The sequence below is a fragment of the Bactrocera dorsalis genome, chromosome 1 (assembly GCF_023373825.1).
Source record: "Bactrocera dorsalis isolate Fly_Bdor chromosome 1, ASM2337382v1, whole genome shotgun sequence".
Classification (NCBI taxonomy): Eukaryota; Metazoa; Arthropoda; class Insecta; order Diptera; family Tephritidae; genus Bactrocera; species Bactrocera dorsalis.
The window spans coordinates 37,417,859-37,435,925 of record NC_064303.1 but is presented as its reverse complement, the minus strand read 5'-3'; the positions used below and the strand labels follow the sequence as shown (position 1 = coordinate 37,435,925).

The following is an 18,067-nucleotide window of genomic DNA, read 5'->3' as shown; positions in this document are numbered from 1 at the left end:
AGTTCATAGAAGCGAACTGCTATTTATAAAAAGTGATCGCAGTTGCGATTTGCGATTTTTCAATCACAGTGAAAAAATCACCGGTAGTGAAATATCGCTCATCACTATTACAGATTATGTGGTTGTTTGCTTATTTTACTAAATAGCAGCACAAAAAATAAATAAAACTAAGCGAATGGCATTTCCATTTTGATTTTCTTATATGAAAATCTGCTATTAACAGCTGTTTTTTGTTTACAATCAGCAAATTATGCAAGATGTCTGCAAATTTTATACAAAGCATATTTTGAACCCTTAAAATTCGGATTATTTAATAAGCACATACATTCAATAAAGTCCATTTCCTGAATAGCAGAACTTATCTTAAATTCGATTATTTTGCTTTTTAAACTTTGTTTAGCCATTTTATAAGTTGGAATTTCATTGAACTAAAATTGTAAACAATGAACAGCTGTTTGTGTAAAAATAAGCAAATAACCATACAACATAGGGTGCTCGCGGAGCATATAGGTTATTTTTAATCTAATAATCACAACCCGACAACCACCTTACCGTGAACAGCCTAACTATGTTTAGTGGTCTAATTTTGAAAATCAAACTTTGTCGCAGAAATTTTTAAAGTTTGAAGAAAGTGAACTTTCTAAATATGTGATGATTATTTTTGAAAAATGAAAATTAGTAGGTTAAATTTTAGTTTGAATGAAAAAAAAAATTCCTATGTTAAATTTATGGGAACCTAAAACCATGGCGACCCCTTAGAGTTAAGCTAGAGCGCCTGGCTTGAGGGAGGAATTTTTGTTTGTCAATCACTAACATTTGAGAGGGCAAGAGTTGAAAATAAATTCAAAAAATTTTTTTGAAGCACCCTAATTTACATGGATATACCCCTATATCTATCCCGCTTAGTTTTAGGTGATACAAAAACCGTTAGGTGAATAAAACTATTGTATTATACTTTGAAGCAACGTATTGCAAAAGTATGAAAAGGAAGAAGCTTAATAATTGATGAAAATAAAATGAGATAGTGACTGATTATTAAATATGTATATGTTAAATATATAAATATGCTAAAAATACAAATTTATTATTTTTTTTCGAAAATCCCTGTTTCATTTTTTTTGACATCGGTCATACATATATACACAGAGAAAATGTAGATTATATCCATATTCTTCATTTTTTAGTAACTTACATACTATAACTAATTATAATGTTTAAAACAAACAAAATTTCGAAATCCGAAGCAAATATTTCAACTTGGCAACTAACTTCCGAAAACGGAGAAATTACTTTTTACTCATGATTTAATTTCTAGAAACAAATTGGTTTGGTCCAATACCCATAAAAAATTATTAAATTATTTATTCAGCTATGACAATTAAGGCGTTGTATATTCTGTGACAACACGCAATGTGCTCACTGCATAGATTCAGTCGAATATATACAAAAGTAACAAGTGAGTAAGCTTATACAAGTACAGAGCGTATGAATAATATGAAAGGCAAACACAAGTTGCCAACCAAATGAACGGTTCTAACAATTAATGAACGACCAAATGTTTGGCATTAATGGATTAATTACGTTTAATGAGTTATTTGCGTTTAAATAGGCAAGAAGAAATAAAAGGAAGAAGTTGGATATCGCAAATATTTCGTATGGCGTTAATGTGTTAATTTGGGTTTTGTTTCGGAAGAGCACTTAGTTTAATAATAATTCATATGGCACAACTGTTTTTTTATATCATGGCTACACCACGGGATTAATACCAAGCTCTTGTATATGTATGCGTTAAAATAAAAAGCATTGTATAAAACATCCAAATTACTTTCTGCTGCTTTATATTTCCATTATTGTGAGTATTAATTGTCTTGTATTTGCCAGCTATATTTAAGCTATTGAAAGAATTAATTTTAATATTAAGTGTTTATATATGAAACAGTCTGCGCTTTCAACATGTATGCAGTTTTATATATTTTCCAACAGCAAAGATGTTGCTCGTAATGCAGAAATTTTATAGGATAATGTAAATAAACCAATTATTGTTGAAAAAAATTAGAATTCATAATGAAAGTTAAGAAAAGCTAATTTATTAAAGAAAACCATATTCCGTTACATTATAATAATAAAAAAGGATCTTCTATCTACAACGTAGTGCTCTCCATCTTCATGAGCTTTAGGACTATGACCGAAGCTTACTGTTAATAAAAATGCGAGAAATTTTTTGCAATTAACTGATATAACATTTAATACCGAATTTAAAGGTTATTCAATGTTAACAAAATATCAATGGGTAATTAAAAAATTTAGTCTCAACTGCACCCTCTGAACGTTATCGACGGTATGATCGTTCTTCCCATTGCCTACTTTGCTAAATATACTAATTGCACCCAGTTTCCCAATTGGACCAATCAGAATGCGCCACGTTAGCTTATGCGTAAGGAAGTAGGACTTAAAATAATTGCTCCCGCTTTGCTTATTAGACCAATCACAGCGCGCCACGTCAGTTCATACGTAAGCAAGTAGGACTTACGAGGATTATGTGAGTCATGCTGCCAGATCGTTCGTAACACTCCCCCCCGGTATATCCTGCTGATCAGGGTGTACCGAATTAATCACATCTAGAACGGCTATTTTGGCGGCAGGTCTCTCAAAGATGCCACAGGCTGTCTTCAAAGTGGCGCTTCTGACCTTTCCATCTTCACTCTTTCGTACTTGGATCACTTTGCCTTTAGGCCAGCAGTTCCGGGGGTTACTAGGATCTACTATGTACGCTATATCACCGACTTCGATTGGCTTTACATCTGTAAACCACTTGCTTCGCTTGGTTATGGTGGGCAAGTACTCCACTATCCAACGTCTCCAGAAGGCGCTTGCTAGTTGCTGCGATGTTTGCCAGTTATGACGCAATAAAATGTTCTGAGTAACTGGTTCCGCGATGGGCTTAACTCCACTGGAGCTACCTAACAAGAAGTGGTTAGGAGTAAGTGCTTCTTCCTCTTCGTGGTCGATGGGGATATAAGTTAATGGCCGAGAGTTAACCGTCATTTCCGCTTCCATTAAGACTGCGCGAAGGAGTTCATCACTGGGACGGCTAGTTGTCAAAATATGTTTAAGCACCTGCTTTGCTGACCGAACTAATCGTTCTCACGCTCCGCCCATATGTGGCGAAGCGGGTGGTATAAAACGCCAGTTGGTTGCAGCAGAAGTAAAGGTTCTTGTGATGTGATTTTCACCTATCAGATCAAATGTTAACTTCAACTCCTTCTCAGCACCTTTGAAGTTCGTACCATTATCACTCCATATTTCTACCGGACTACCTCGGCGCGCCATAAAATTACGTACAGCTAGAATGCAGGAGTCTGTCGAGAGAGAGTATGCGATTTCAAGATGCACTGCTCGGGTTGTTAGGCAGGTAAATAATACTCCGTATCTCTTCTCGGTACTTCTTTTGACCGTAACCAGGAGAGGACCAAAGTAGTCAACGCCTACGTAAGAGAACGGTCGACTAAATGCTGATGTCCGGAATGCGGGCAGAGATGCCATCATAGGTGGCCGAGGTTGAGATGTTCTGTTTTTACAATGCTGACAAATACGTCGAATCTTATTAGCCACTGTTCGTAGTTTTATGATCCAATAGAACTGCCTTATCTCATTCACCACTGTTTCCAAATTTCCATGATGGTACTTTACATGGAAGTGGTTAATGATAAGGTACGTAACATGATGATTTGAGGGCAATAATACTTGATCTGGTCGCCCTGTTATCTTAACTCGACCATTTATTCTCAAAACGCCGTGATCATCCAGATAAGGTGATAGCTTCAGAATATTGCTGGATTTGTCAACTGGCTTTCCGGCTTCTAGAGATGCGATAGAGTCTCCGAAGTTGTCGTGTTGCGCCTTTCTCCAAAGATAACATTCCGATTTACGAAAATCTTCAGTAGTTGGTCCATTACCAACAGGTTGATTATCTCGAATAATGCTTAGCCAGACCCGAACACAATACATTGTCATAGCTGTTGCACGAAGTAGACGGTTCCAAGTTGAAAATCTCAATAGTTCTGGTACTACCTGATGCTGTTTTGAGGTTGGGTGATGAAAGCCAGTAAATTGTGGACGCAGTTCTTCACTTGCAATGCATTGCAATTCGTCAGACATAACCCACTTGTCAGGCGAGAGGTGCAAGAATGATGGCCCTCTAAACCATTGACTGTCATTAGAAAAGTCTGGATCACTATTCCATTTGGTTGCTTCGTCGGAAACGTTTTCCTCAGTTGGAACCCAATGCCATTGGTTGACACCGGTCAGCTCTAAAATTTCGCTAACCCGGAAGGCTACAAATTGTTTATAGTGCCGGTGATCGGATCGTAGCCACGCTAATACCGTTCGGCAATCTGACCAGTAAACGCATATATCAATATGGATTGAGTGCGATTCGATAACATGTTTGGCGAGGCGAGCACCTAGAAGTGCTGCTTTCAGTTCTAAACGAGGTATGAATATTAGCTTCAATGGCGCCACCCTTGTTTTGCTTGCGATCATTGTACAGCTAACCGTATCGCCATACGAGTATCGAAGGTAACAAACTGCTGCATAGCTAGTTTCACTTGCATCAACGAACGTGTGTAATTCGATTTGTGGAACTCCGCCAAACACAGTTCGCATATAGCATCTTGGAATTCTTAGACTCTCTACTTTCGGAATTAGTTTCAGCCATCTTAACCACTTGGAAAATTGATCATCAGGGATTGGAACGTCCCAGTCGCATCCAGCTCTCCATATCTCTTGTAGGATAACCTTTGCATATATTACGTAGAAACTGAGGAGTCCAAGAGGATCGTAAATAGTCATGACCAAACTCAAAACCTCGCGCTTAGTAGGCCGCCTTTGATAAAGAAATATGTCAGAATCTCTATACTTAGCGGACACGCGAAATGCGAAATGGTCGCTAGACGTAATCCACCACATGCCTAAAACCTTTTCAGTAGGCAGTTCACGATCAAGATCGAGAGATAGCTCATCGAGCGGATTCTCATTTAGGGCAGATAATACCCGACTCGAATTGGACAAAAAATTTCTTAAATTAAAGCCTCCAAGTGCATGGACATGACGAACGTCTTGAGCTAATTTAATAGCTTCCTCTTCGGTGTCCACACTTACCAACATATCGTCTACGTAGTGATTTTCGGTGATGCACTTTGAAGCAAGAGGAAATTTTTCTTGAAAATCTTTTGCATTCTTATTTTTTACATATTGCGCGCAGCTTGGTGAACATGTGGCCCCAAACGTCATCACTGTCATTGCAAATGTAGTCGGCTCATTAGCGTTTGGTTCATACCAAAGAAAACGTAGGAAGTTTTGGTCTTCTTGCCGTACTCGAACTTGGTGAAACATTTCAGCTATATCGGCTGTCACAGCAAATCTCTTTTGTCGAAACTTAAAGAGCACCGAGTGAAGAGGAGTTGTTAGGTCTGGGCCTTTTAGCAGCATGCTGTTTAGGGACACTCCATTTACCTTAGCAGCTGCGTCCCAGACTAGTCTAACCTTTCCTGGTTTATTGGGATTGGTAACTGCAAAAATCGGCAAATACCAATATTTTTTGACGGCGGAGTCGAGGGGTCCTAAACGTCTGATATACCCCTTTTGAATATAATCGCGTATCTTTGTGTGAAGAGTTTCAGCGAGATCGTGGTCTCGTTGCATCCTTTTCCGTAGACAGTTCGCCCGAAATAGGGCCATTGATAAGCTATCGGGAATTTCAATGTCTGGGTGCTTCCACAATAAGCTGGTCTCGAAACGGCTTCCAGTGCGAACGGTGAATTTTTGTAGTTGCTCCAAAGCAACCTCATCGTCCTTAGACATCAAGGCAACAGGTTTGGTTGACACACCTAAGTTGTCGAGGCAAATATACGCTTTGGTGATTTCAAGCAGTTCAGCTTGAGCAGAGCAATCACAGATGTGATAAACGTGGTGTATAGGATCGGCGCCGGCCTTTTGCATCGACCCTTTCAAGGTCCATCCTAATTTAGATTTTTCTGCAATTGGCCCGTTCTCTCCCCCATATATGGATTTTATTGGAGATCCAAGAGCCGCGTTATTTAAGCCTATCAGCAGTTGTGGAGTGGCGTTTGAATAAGAGTGCAATGACAATCCTTTCAAATGTTTGAATTGTAATCGTAATTTGTTAGCGTCAAGCGATTGAGTAGGCAACTGGAGTTTCTTCATAGAGCGAACACCTTTAAGAGAAAATTGCCTATGCCCATTTAGAGCCGATATAGTCAGGTCGGCTATGACAGACTCGTTCTCGTACCGATGTGTGTCGCCAGTCCAACGTAGGCAGTGTGGTTGTGGTGTTCCTCTTACATTCAGCTGTTTTAAAAGCTGTTCGTCGATGAGTGTAAGAGATGAGCCATCATCTATGAAGGCGTACGTTGATACACTTTCCTGACCAGAGTGTATGACTACTGGTAGTATTCGAAACAGTGTGCTTTCCCCTGTTGCTAAATGCGCGTTAATGTTGGCAGAATGCTCTCTGGCTAGCATTTTGACATTACTTGACGATTTCGTAGCTACAGTTTGAACGAATTCTGAGTTGTGTAAAAGTGGATGATGACTGCGTGTGCATCCGTTAACGCCGCAAGGTTTGACCCAATTACATCTATTCATCGAATGCGTTTTCAAACATCGACGACATAATTTTAGTTTACGAACAACTTGCCACCTTTGATTTCGTGGCATTACCTTGAAAGAGGCACAATTAAAAACTTCGCTACAACTTCCATTGCAAACGATACATCTTACCGAACTGAAATGATGATTAAGTGCCCCTCGTTTGCGCTACGTATTGAATCCTTTGGAACGATAACGCAGTTGGCACCTTGAGCCAACTGAAAGAGCCAATCACTGAAGTTTTGTAGATTGCATGCTGTTAAGCTCCGGTTATGCATTCCCCAATATGCTGGTAAAAGCCCAGGTAATTTCGAAACCAACCGCTGTTCAAATTCGGGATTGTTCAAATGACCAGTCAGACCAGATACTGACATCGTTGTACAGATATTTTGCACTTCTACGGCGAAATCGACTATAGATTCCAAATGGCTTTGGCGTTGTAGAACACTGATGATCAATTCGGGTCTACCAAATCTCATTTGAAGAGTGGCCATAACTTGATTGACGCATGAAGAGTGCAATAGCAGATTTTTAACAGCCTTTAGCGGACCTTCCAACGCCTGTCGCAGTCTTAGCAGATTCTCTTCGTCAGAGAATCCGCAAACCTCTGTAGTTTGATTGTAAGCGGCATAAAACATCGGCCACTCGCTGGGTTTACCATCATATTTGGGTAATTCTTTAGTAAGGCTGTTACGAGAAGCAACTTGCTCCCGAGTCAATCGGCGAGAAGTTGAAGAACCAAACGACAAGCTGTTAACGCGCTCAGCTGTCGGAAAAGTTGTATGAACTGGTTGCGGCAAAACAGTCTCTGGATTGAGTGTTGAATTCCGTCGCAACTGCTGTTCAAGTGACTGTATTCGGTTCAATAACGATTGAAGAACCAGTGTTTGAATATCGGTTTCACCTTGTTGACCCGTTAACATTCCGGTTGGCATACTGTTAGGTAATGAAGACCCGCTACTTGTAATATCGTTTAGAACAGGAGCGGTTACATTAAATGGCGCCACAAATTGTGGTGGCAGCTGCAGCATTTGGGATGGAAGAAGCGCTTCATCCCTCAACCTGGTTGAGATCCTAGGCATTGAATATTGCCTTTCGTCTAAGTCGTCATCAAAACCCATTGCATCTATGCGATCCAAAAAACTATGCTGTTCTCTTAATAAAGCCTCTCTCTGTCGTAGGATTTCACTTTGCTCTTGTAGCAACTCGGCGCGACGGCGGAGACCGAGTGAACCAAAAGAATTTGAGGAGTGAACAGGACTTATGATTTCACTTTCTTGTAGATGTGCTTGTTGGGGTGATACCGTATACACCCGACTTCCATTTGGAGGAGCTGCATTTGATACGCCTGCGTTCGAACTCTCAGCGTGTGTCACAGGAATGCGCTGATTAGAAGCCCGATCAGTACCACTATTATCCTCCAGGTTGCTCACAATTGGAAAGCTGGTTGAGGTAGTGAGATTGGTGGCTGCAGCGCAATTAGGACCAAGAACGAAATTGGCAGGTGCAGTAGACGATACTGAATTATTCGCGCGCGACATTATAATTTACGTTAAATGTAGTGCGCGATGAGGGTGGAATAAATTTTTTAAGATGTTAATAAAAATGCGAGAAATTTTTTGCAATTAACTGATATAACATTTAATACCGAATTTAAAGGTTATTCAATGTTAACAAAAAATCAATGGTTAATTAAAAAATTTAGTCTCAATTGCACCCTCTGAATGTTATCGACGGTATGATCGTTCTTCCCATTGCCTACTTTGCTAAATATACTAATTGCTCCCGGTTTCCCAATTGGACCAATCAGAATGCGCCACGTTAGCTTATGCGTAAGGAAGTAGGACTTAAAATAATTGCTCCCGCTTTGCTTATTAGACCAATCACAGCGCGCCACGTCAGTTCATACGTAAGCAAGTAGGACTTACGAGGATTACGTGAGTCATGCTGCCAGATCGTTCGTAACACTTACTTTAATATTCGTTTTGGAATTTAATTAACTCAGCAATTATATATTGTCCATGTATAATTAAGAAGCAGCCTCTTTTTCTAACACACATTATATTTATACTCTAAACAGGGTATATTAAGTTTTCCATGATGTTTGTAATATAAAAACAACAACTTAGAAGAACTTATAATATGTATATAACGGCTGATTCAAGTAGAGATACTTTCTTCAATCGCCTACCATTTTTGCCAGATCACGCGTAAGTTGTGTCAAGCTGGCATTTTCGTTGAGTATTGTTTTGCATCTCATCAGACTTACGCCTGAAGAACAATTTCAAATCGTTCAACTTCACGTTCTGCAATTCATTTTACGACAATATCTTAAATAAAAAACATTCAAAATACAGCTCGAGCAAGAACTGAAGCCGCTGGACCTTCCCAAGTGACACTGCTTCGATCTATGGGCTCTTGAAATGTTCCAAGAAGTTCCGACGTTCTCGAGGGGCAACCTCAAAAGATTCGAGAGCTACAATTTAATACAGAAAAAGCAACGGTTTGGAGTGGGTTCATTTCATTCAAAATGATGACGGTGATGACGCAACCTTAAATGGTGCCTGAAATTGAAGCTCTTGATGTAGGCAACATTTGGTTTCAACAAGTCATTTCTCACACATTGCACCAATAAATAGATGTAAATAAATATATTTGATTTAATATTATGAATATTATTGAGCGGATAATGTCACAATTTGGGCCAGTCGATTAGCCACCAAGATGATGTGATATCACACCGTCAGACTTTGTTCCTATGGGGATATGTAAAGTCTAAAATTTGTGCTGACAATTCCGCAAAACATCACGCATGTCATTGGACTTAACAGATGGACCATCGGAGACGTTTCCGCGGCCAACATTTGAAAGAGATAATATTCATAAAATAAATGCCAAAGGATGTTCTTTAAAATGATAATAAATATTCTCCATTAAACTTGAAGATCATGTGTTTTTATTTAAAAACATAGCGTAAATGATCGGACCACTTTAGTTATACAAACTGAATCGAAGTCTAATTACATAGGCTGCTATATATATTTCTGGACTAGGCAACACTAAGTGTTGCCAGGTGCAATCTGACATTTCCATTGGAATGTTTGACATTTTTTAGCATAACATCACTCAGAACGTTTTGTCAATTAATCTTGAATTGTTTTATTAGCAGGGAATTAAAAATTCATCTCGGCCAAAAAAATGGAATTAACTCGTGACCATTTTCGTGCGATCATTTTTCACAACTTTCGACGTTGATTATCACGACAAGAGTGCATCGATGAACTAAAATCTTTGTATGGCTATGAAGCACCATCCTATAGCACTGTGAAAAACTGGTACAACGAATTCAATCGTGGTCGACGCTCGCTCAAAGACGAATTCCGTGAAGGTCGTCCAAAAACAGCCGTTGTGCCAGAAAACATCGATGCCGTACGTGAACTGATAATGCAAGACCGTCATGTAACATACCATCAGATAGGGGCATGCCTATGCACTTCTCCCACCAGCATACATTCGATATTGCATGAACATCTGGCCGTAAAAAAGGTTTGTTCTCGTTGGATTCCGCACAATTTGACAATCGCCCAAAAAAAGGCTCGTGTGGATTGGTGTAAGGAAATGCTGAAAAAATACAATCGCGGTGCTTCAAAACACGTTTATAAGATCGTCACAGGTGACGAATCATGGATCTATGGTATGAGCCCGAAACAAAACAGCAATCGACCGTGTGGGTCTTCCAAGACGAGCCAAATCCAACGAAAAAAAACCATTTTCGTTGATAAATATTCCTATTTTCATTATTAGGCCAGAAATATATATAGCAGCCCTCGTATTACATAAAAAAATTTTTCTTTTGTCAATGTTCAGAAATTTGGATATATTGGGTTGTCAAAAAAGTCTTGCGGTATTTTTATTGAATCAATTCGTGTGGCACCCATACATCGAGCTTCTTAGTGACTCCAAGCTTCTTCAAATGGTTTATAACGGTTTGATGACTACTATGCCGGTCTCTTTCGACCAATTCGGCGATTTTATCGCAATTTTCGACGACAGGCCTTCCGGAGCGTGGCGCATCTTCAACCGCCTCTACACCAGAACGAAAACGTTGAAACCATCGTTGTGCGGTGGAAATGGAAACTGTATCGGGCCAAAAAACTGCACAAATTTTATTGGCGGCTTGAGATGCATTTTTGCCTTTATCGTAGTAGTACTGTAAAATATGCAGTATTTTCTCTTTATTTTGCTCCGTGTTTTCGACGCTATAACTCACGAACGACTTAAAAGAAACAACATTCAATCAAACACGTGTTAGCGCGTGAAATGAGCTTTCCAAAAAGGTATAGCATAACCCGATGCGACGAATAAAACTAGAACTACGCGCTTTTAGCGCCAACTAGCGAAAATACCGCAAGACTTTTTTGTCAACCCAATATAAGGCAATAATGCGATCTCCGAAAAAATTGTTCGGAACAGATCACTATAGGCTATAGCTTCTCATAAACTGAACGCTCGTAATAGGGTACTTCCGACGGATCCTACTTTGAGAGGCAAATGATGCGGTTGCATACCAAGCCTGTCCAAAGAATTTAGAAACTCCACTGGATAATTCACGGCGACGTCTTCAATGGAAAGACGATCGATCGATTTGTATGAGCGCAAGTCTCCCGGAATTTGACTTTGAATCTTCCAGTTTAAGTCATCAGCATCGGTATTTTTGGCAGCTAACATTGCGCGTGCACTTAAGGCATCGTAGTTACGATAAGTTGGCCACTTTCCGAACATTTGTGATGAATTCAACTTTCGTGAATTGATAAAGGGAAGGTGGAATTGCTATCGAACCACCGGAAGTATCAACCGAAATTGTACCATTTCCAATTTTTAGCGAAGACGATGTAAAATGTCTTTGGCAATGTCGATGTTTATATCGAAAAGTGTACGAACTTCACTTTCATTCCAGTGATTAACGTGTTCCAGCAAATGTAATTGCTGGCTTACTTCTCCAAAAGTGCCACACATCGAACCATTCACAGTAAACAATGACTCAAATATAGTTGAACCGCGTACATTAATCAATAGCAACCGAAGGTAGAAACAATCGTCGTTTTTCGGGTGGATTGTGTAAATTCGTTCTAATGCATTAGACACCTGGATGCCAATCTACTGGTTGGCCTTGCTTTCTGCGTAACTATTTCTTCGACGATGCATTCCATGTATAATATCAATGTATTTCCGAATAGAGCAATGTTCTCACAAACGGATCACTGACGAAAGTTGAGAAAAAACTCGTCAATGTTAATTTTGTTGCTGGCGATGTTTCCACTGGCTATACTGTATTCTCTGGGTTGAAATACACCTTTTGCCCATTCACCAAATTAACTGCGAGACGCACAATAGTCGGAAAACGTTTATGAATTGCAAAAGTAAATATCCTACAAAGTACTGTATTGCAGTTCACGTATCGACCGTATCGTCGTATCGTTCAAGACCAATAATCGCCATGTTGCTTCCTTTGGTGACGTACTTACAAACGTATTTTATCGATTTCACCAAACTGCAATACTAAACACTGATATGAGTTTTGAATATGAATTAGACAATAATGGTGAATATAGTACGATCCATGTGTTGTCAACTTCGATATTCACTTGAATGCTGAACGTTCTGCTATCTGGTGAGCGACGCCGATAGAGTTGATATCCATCATTTCCAGTTTGTGTTTCCGAAAGAAAAGCACGTGGATACTGTTTCGTGCATTTATTGTCAGACATACAAACCGAAAAGGGATTGCAGTGTCTGCAAGGTCCATGAACCATATTGGTTTCCACCACTTCATATAATACTGGATCTTTCTCTACATCAGGAATTTCCGGAGAAAGGATTTCATCAATTTGATCTGGTGTAACCATCATCCACCCTCCAAAGAAGAATGTGTGCGTGCCGAAAACCTCTATTTTGCCACTCAACAGAGTACATCTAGCATCCAACAGCACCTTATATACGTTGCTCCAAGATAAAGTCAATCAAACATCGCAACTGTTGTTTGAAAAGTCGTGCTGTGATGATCGCTTGCTGATTGACCGCGATCCATAATTCCGCACGTATGTCACCGCATCCTGGAAGTACTTGCCTTGCCTTGCCTTAGGCTGCCATATGTTGATGGCAAAACGAACGCCGACCGATATTAGGGCGACCTCTTCGTGGCTTCGTAACAAATTTCAATCTGCAATTGACCTCTTTGTGTGAAACACACGTAAAGTTTTCTCTGAATAATTTTCAATAATTTTTCTTTTGAATAGCCGGAATAAAAAAGCAAGCGACCGAAATTAAACTATTCAAATAATTTACAAATCAAAATAGTTTTCGAACAAACCCGTCTTTGTTTTATATATATAGATATAAATAAATAACACCCCCTCTTATGTATTTCGATTTATTTTGTAAATGTATGAAAAAAGGTTATATTGACAAATATTAAATTCTGCAGCCTCAGCGTAATTCTAATTAAATATTGTGTATCAAAGTAATGCATATGTTGTAAATAAAGGGTGACAGCTGGCATAACTTTTTGTAAAAAATTTGTTAAAAGCGCTGGCATACGTTTAACTCCAAATTTCGAGTAAAAACGTATTCGTCGAAATCATTTTTTCCACACATCAAAATAGTCAGTCGGGCTTAGTATAAGCTTGTCTTGTGAAGTACATAAAGTGCATTCGGCGATTTTTATGATGAGTGAAATTATTCCAGAAAGAAGTTCCATTAAATTTTGTGTGCGAAATAAAATTTCGGATGCTGAAACGTTCAAAATGTTGGCAAAGGTGGTGCTAATTGTTTGTCGCGAGCAAGTCATTCTGTTTGGCAAAAACTAGTCAAAGACGATCGAGAACGCGATTAGGACGAACCAGGACATCAACTGATGATCAACATGACATTGAGGGAAGAGTAAAGTTTCTAAGCTAAAAAAACGACTTTTTTTGCGAATTTATTTCTTCAATAGGGTAATTTTATTCCGACCTTTTGTACATTATTAACTATACTTTTGACAATCTAGGGTAATTTTTTCATTCAGATATATTGAAGCATAAACCGGTAACAGAGCTTCTCTCAGAAAGTCTTGAGAAAAAAACACTTTGCGATGTTTACCATAACTCGGCTGGAAAATTCGCGAAAATGAAAAACCAATCATTCCCCCAATCGCTTTCTGATAATTTTTTTTCATTAAAAAATTTTTGGCGCCCATTTAAAGTGAAAACTGCTATGGTGCTTGAGAATCGACAATTAACACCTAGATATTTTACTGGCATCGTTGGTATATCAGAAGAATCTGATATTCTGAAGAATTGAAAACCATTTTGAAAAATAATTTGGGCCTAAAAAAAGTGAAAGCAAGATTGATTCCAAAATTACTTAAAAAAAAAAATAGCGTCGCGTTGAAGTCTGTGAAACAATGTTTCCGACTATAAGGATGTCATGAAATGTATTATTATTGACAATGAGTGTTGGATCAATGCTTACGGTCTGGAAAGAAATCGGGCATTATAGTGGCAATAGTGAACCAAAGCCAAAAAGAAGGTAAAAAATCAAGATTTTGTTAATAGTTTTCTTCGATTTTCGAAGTGTGGCGCATTGTTTTGCGTGGTTTGCACGAAGCTATTCGTTAAAACAGTCCGAAATTATGGGCTGACAACTCTAGGAAAATTAACTCTCTTCGAGAGGTTTTCTCATCTGATTTACCCCCGTGCGACTATTGACTATTCAGAAAACTCAAAAGACCGCTCCGGATGTACAGTTTTGAATCAATTGAAGACATTAAACGTGAATCGTTTTTTCGTAAGTTGATTTTTACTGATAGAACTGAATAGAGTATTAAAAATATAATTTAAAAAACTATCTCTGAAAGTGTGATAAATAAGAAAATGTGATATATAATAAAAATGTTGCACTCTACTTTTAGTCTTCAACTTAATAAAACTGGTAGCTTTTATAGCTCGTAAATATTTGAAAGCATTAGCTTTTAAACTGGCTCCCCAAATTACGGAATTTTAGACCAAATTTATAACAAAATTAAAAACTTTAATAAATTAGACATTGTTTGCTATAATTGAGTTATCTAGAATAATACATTATTTTCTTATACTGCTCCGAAACAACGTTAAGTGAATGGACCTCAAACGAGACCAATTTTCTCAACAAAATATTGTTTAGCGATGAAGCTGATGAATGGAGACGTATTCACTTAAATATAAGTGAGCTAAATATAATTGTCGCATTTGAAGTAAACTCACATTAAATTGATGAGACGCAATCTTTTGGAAAGCGCATTATCACCCGTCGTGGATCGGTGGCTACGCCTCCAAGATCATGCGAATAAAAACCGCTGGAATACTTTTCGTAGGGTTATGTGAGGTCGCTTGTCTATATGGAAAATCGTGAAACATTTGACTCCTTTGAATAGAATATTCGGTCGGTTTTTGCTAACTTATTTGCTGCAAAACGTGGCCAAAAACTGGGCCTGTCGGCTGGAATTTATTCGAGCCAGCTGCGGTCGTCTTTTGCTCGAGTGGTAATTAAGACATAATGGCAAGCCCTTATTGAATGATAAAGTAAAATTGACCATAGCATTAATATATATTTATTAGTTTATGTCCACATGTGGGTTATATTAAAAAAAAAACACAGTTTACAAAAATTCAGTGGCACAAGGTTAAGTGAGAGGATAGAAACGTTTATTATTTTGATTGCTCTTTGTGGGTCAGGTGTTTCATTAATATATTAATTTTCCTGAGACATTTTTATATTAATGGCGTGCAAACAAGTTAATTGAGAAAGCCACACAATTAAATAAGATTATTATGGCGAATTTAATTACAAAGTGGAATATTCTTAATGCTCGAATTGTGTTTAGTAGACTCAGCATCAAAAGGCAAATTACTGAACGTATGTTAAATAATGCCAGACAAAAATATTTACATGTTTATTCTTTGCCACATTATACGTAAATATTTTATTTTGTTGTTAATATTTCAACACAGTAAGAGTCATAATTTTGTATGCACATACGATAATTTTGTTGTCAAAGAAAATCGCATTGGTCGATTTTTTTGGTATATCCAGCACCTTGACTTCATAGCTTTGTTTTTAGCTTCAAACATGTGAACATACATTACAGTGTATCCAAGCTCCCGCCGCCTATCTATCGATCATTTGTCATCTTTCCGGTACCGCAGGCGCCTTCTGGTAGCGGAACAGCACAAACACGTATAAAAGTTTAAAAAGCAATTTAAAAGTTCACGTGTATACACGGAAGAGAAATATAAAAATTCGAAGTAAGAAGAGAAAAAAAATAAAAAGTGATGAAGTGATAAATCTATATATATAAAATTCTCGTGTCACAGTTTTTGTTGCCATACTCCTCCGAAACGGCTTGACCGATTTTGATGAAATTTTGTGTGCTTATCCGGTATCTATGAGAATCGGCCAACATCTATTTTTCATCTCTCTAAATGTTAGGGGTAGTCCATCCCAAAATTTTTTTTTTTATTCTTTAGACAAAATTTTTAATTTCTATTTTTTTATGATACAACATACAAAAATACATACAATCCTCAATTTTCACCCTTCTACAATCTATATATATAAAAGAAAGTCGTGTTAGTTACATCACTTATAACTCAAGAACGGCAGAACAGATTTGGCTGAAAATTGGTAGGGAGGTAGCTTAGAGCCAGGAGACGGACATAGGATACTTTTTATCTCTTTATGTCAAAATTTAATACAACTCATAAATACAAAAATTATATTTCAAATCATAAGCATTTGTTCAAAATTCATGTTTGTAGGAATCATTTCAATATTTCATTTCTTCAAAAAAAAAAAAATAAAAATAAAAACAACCTTACATCTTCGTCTATATAAATATGTATGTATGTAAAAATGAATCGCCAAAATGTATGTACGCTCATAACTTTAATACGACTGAACGAAATTTGATAATTCTTTTTTTAAAATGTTCGTTGAGGGTCAGGGATGGTTTACGCGGAGAAAAAAATCGAATAATTGCCGGAAAACCCCTAAAAACAGTCCTTTTCTTTTTCTCATACAAACGAATGAATGTTTGTTCGTTAGTAACGCTAAGAGAACGGCTGAACCAATATTGATGAAATTTTAAGAGGTTGTTCGTTGTGGATTAAGGAAGGAAGGTTTAGAAATAAAAACATCTTATACTTTTCATGAAAAGTCGGCAAATTGGATAATTCCAAAAAGAAACTTTTTTCAAAAACATTTTTTTTTCAATTTCTGTTTTGTTTTTCAATATTTTGATTTGGAAATTATTTGAATAGTTCAGTCTCGATCGCTTGCTTTTTTATTCCGGCTATTCAAGAGAAAAATTATTACTATTACGATTTACGATGCTTTACGACAGGTTGTGAATTGAACAATTGAAAATTATTCAGTGAAAACTTTACGTGTGAAAGATCCAGTATTATATGAAGTGGTGGAAAGCAATATGGTTCATGGACCTTGCGGACACTACAATCCCTTTTCGGTTTATATGTCTAACAATAAATGCACGAAACACTATCCGCTTGCTTTTCTTTCGGAATCGCAAACTGGAAATGAAATGGCTCATCAGACGACCATACAACTTAGAGTAGTGAATATCGAAGTTGACAACATATGGATCGTACTATATTCTCCACTGTTGTCTAATTCACATTTTAAACTCATATTAATGTTTAGTATTGCAGTTTGGTGTAATCTATAAAATACGTTTGTAAGTACGTCACCAAGGGAAGCAACATGGCGCTTAATGGTCTTAAACGATACGGTCCATACGTGAACTGCAATAAAGCGCTTTGTAGAATATTTACTTTTGCAATTCATGAACGGTTTCCGATTGTTGTGTGTCTCGCAGTTAATATGGAGATTGGCCAAAGAGTTTATTTCAGCCCAGAGAATACATTACAGCCGGTGGTAACACCGCCAACAACAAAACTAACATTGACGAGTTTTTTTTCTCAACTTTCGTCAGTGATCCGCTTACGAGAACATTGCTCTATTTGAAAATACCTTGCATTCATGGAATGCATCGTCGAAGAAATAGTTACGCTGAAAGCAAGACCGAACAGTAGATGGACATTCAGGTGTGTTCTCAACTAATGCATTAGGATGAATTTACACAACCCACCCAAAAAACGATGATTGCTTCTACCTTCGGTTGCTACTGATTAATGTACGCGGCGTATTGCGTACTGTGAATGGTATGGTGTGTGCAATTACAATTGCTGGAACACGATAATCAGTGGAAACAAATGTTGGACGATGCGTTAGCTACTTCGAATGCCACTGAAGTTCCCACACTTTTCGCGATAATCATTTCACCATATCAGCCTTTAAATCC

The 18,067-nt window shown here is 37.8% G+C and overlaps 1 protein-coding gene across 1 annotated transcript; it reads right to left on the bottom strand.

The window, feature by feature from the left end:
* Positions 1-3,144: 3,144 nt before the first annotated feature.
* LOC125777485 (uncharacterized) lies at positions 3,145-6,543 on the bottom strand. Its single transcript, XM_049452564.1, has one exon. It carries the CDS (start codon positions 6,541-6,543, stop codon positions 3,145-3,147), a length of 3,399 nt encoding a protein of 1,132 aa, XP_049308521.1.
* Between the last annotated feature and the right edge of the window lie 11,524 nt (positions 6,544-18,067).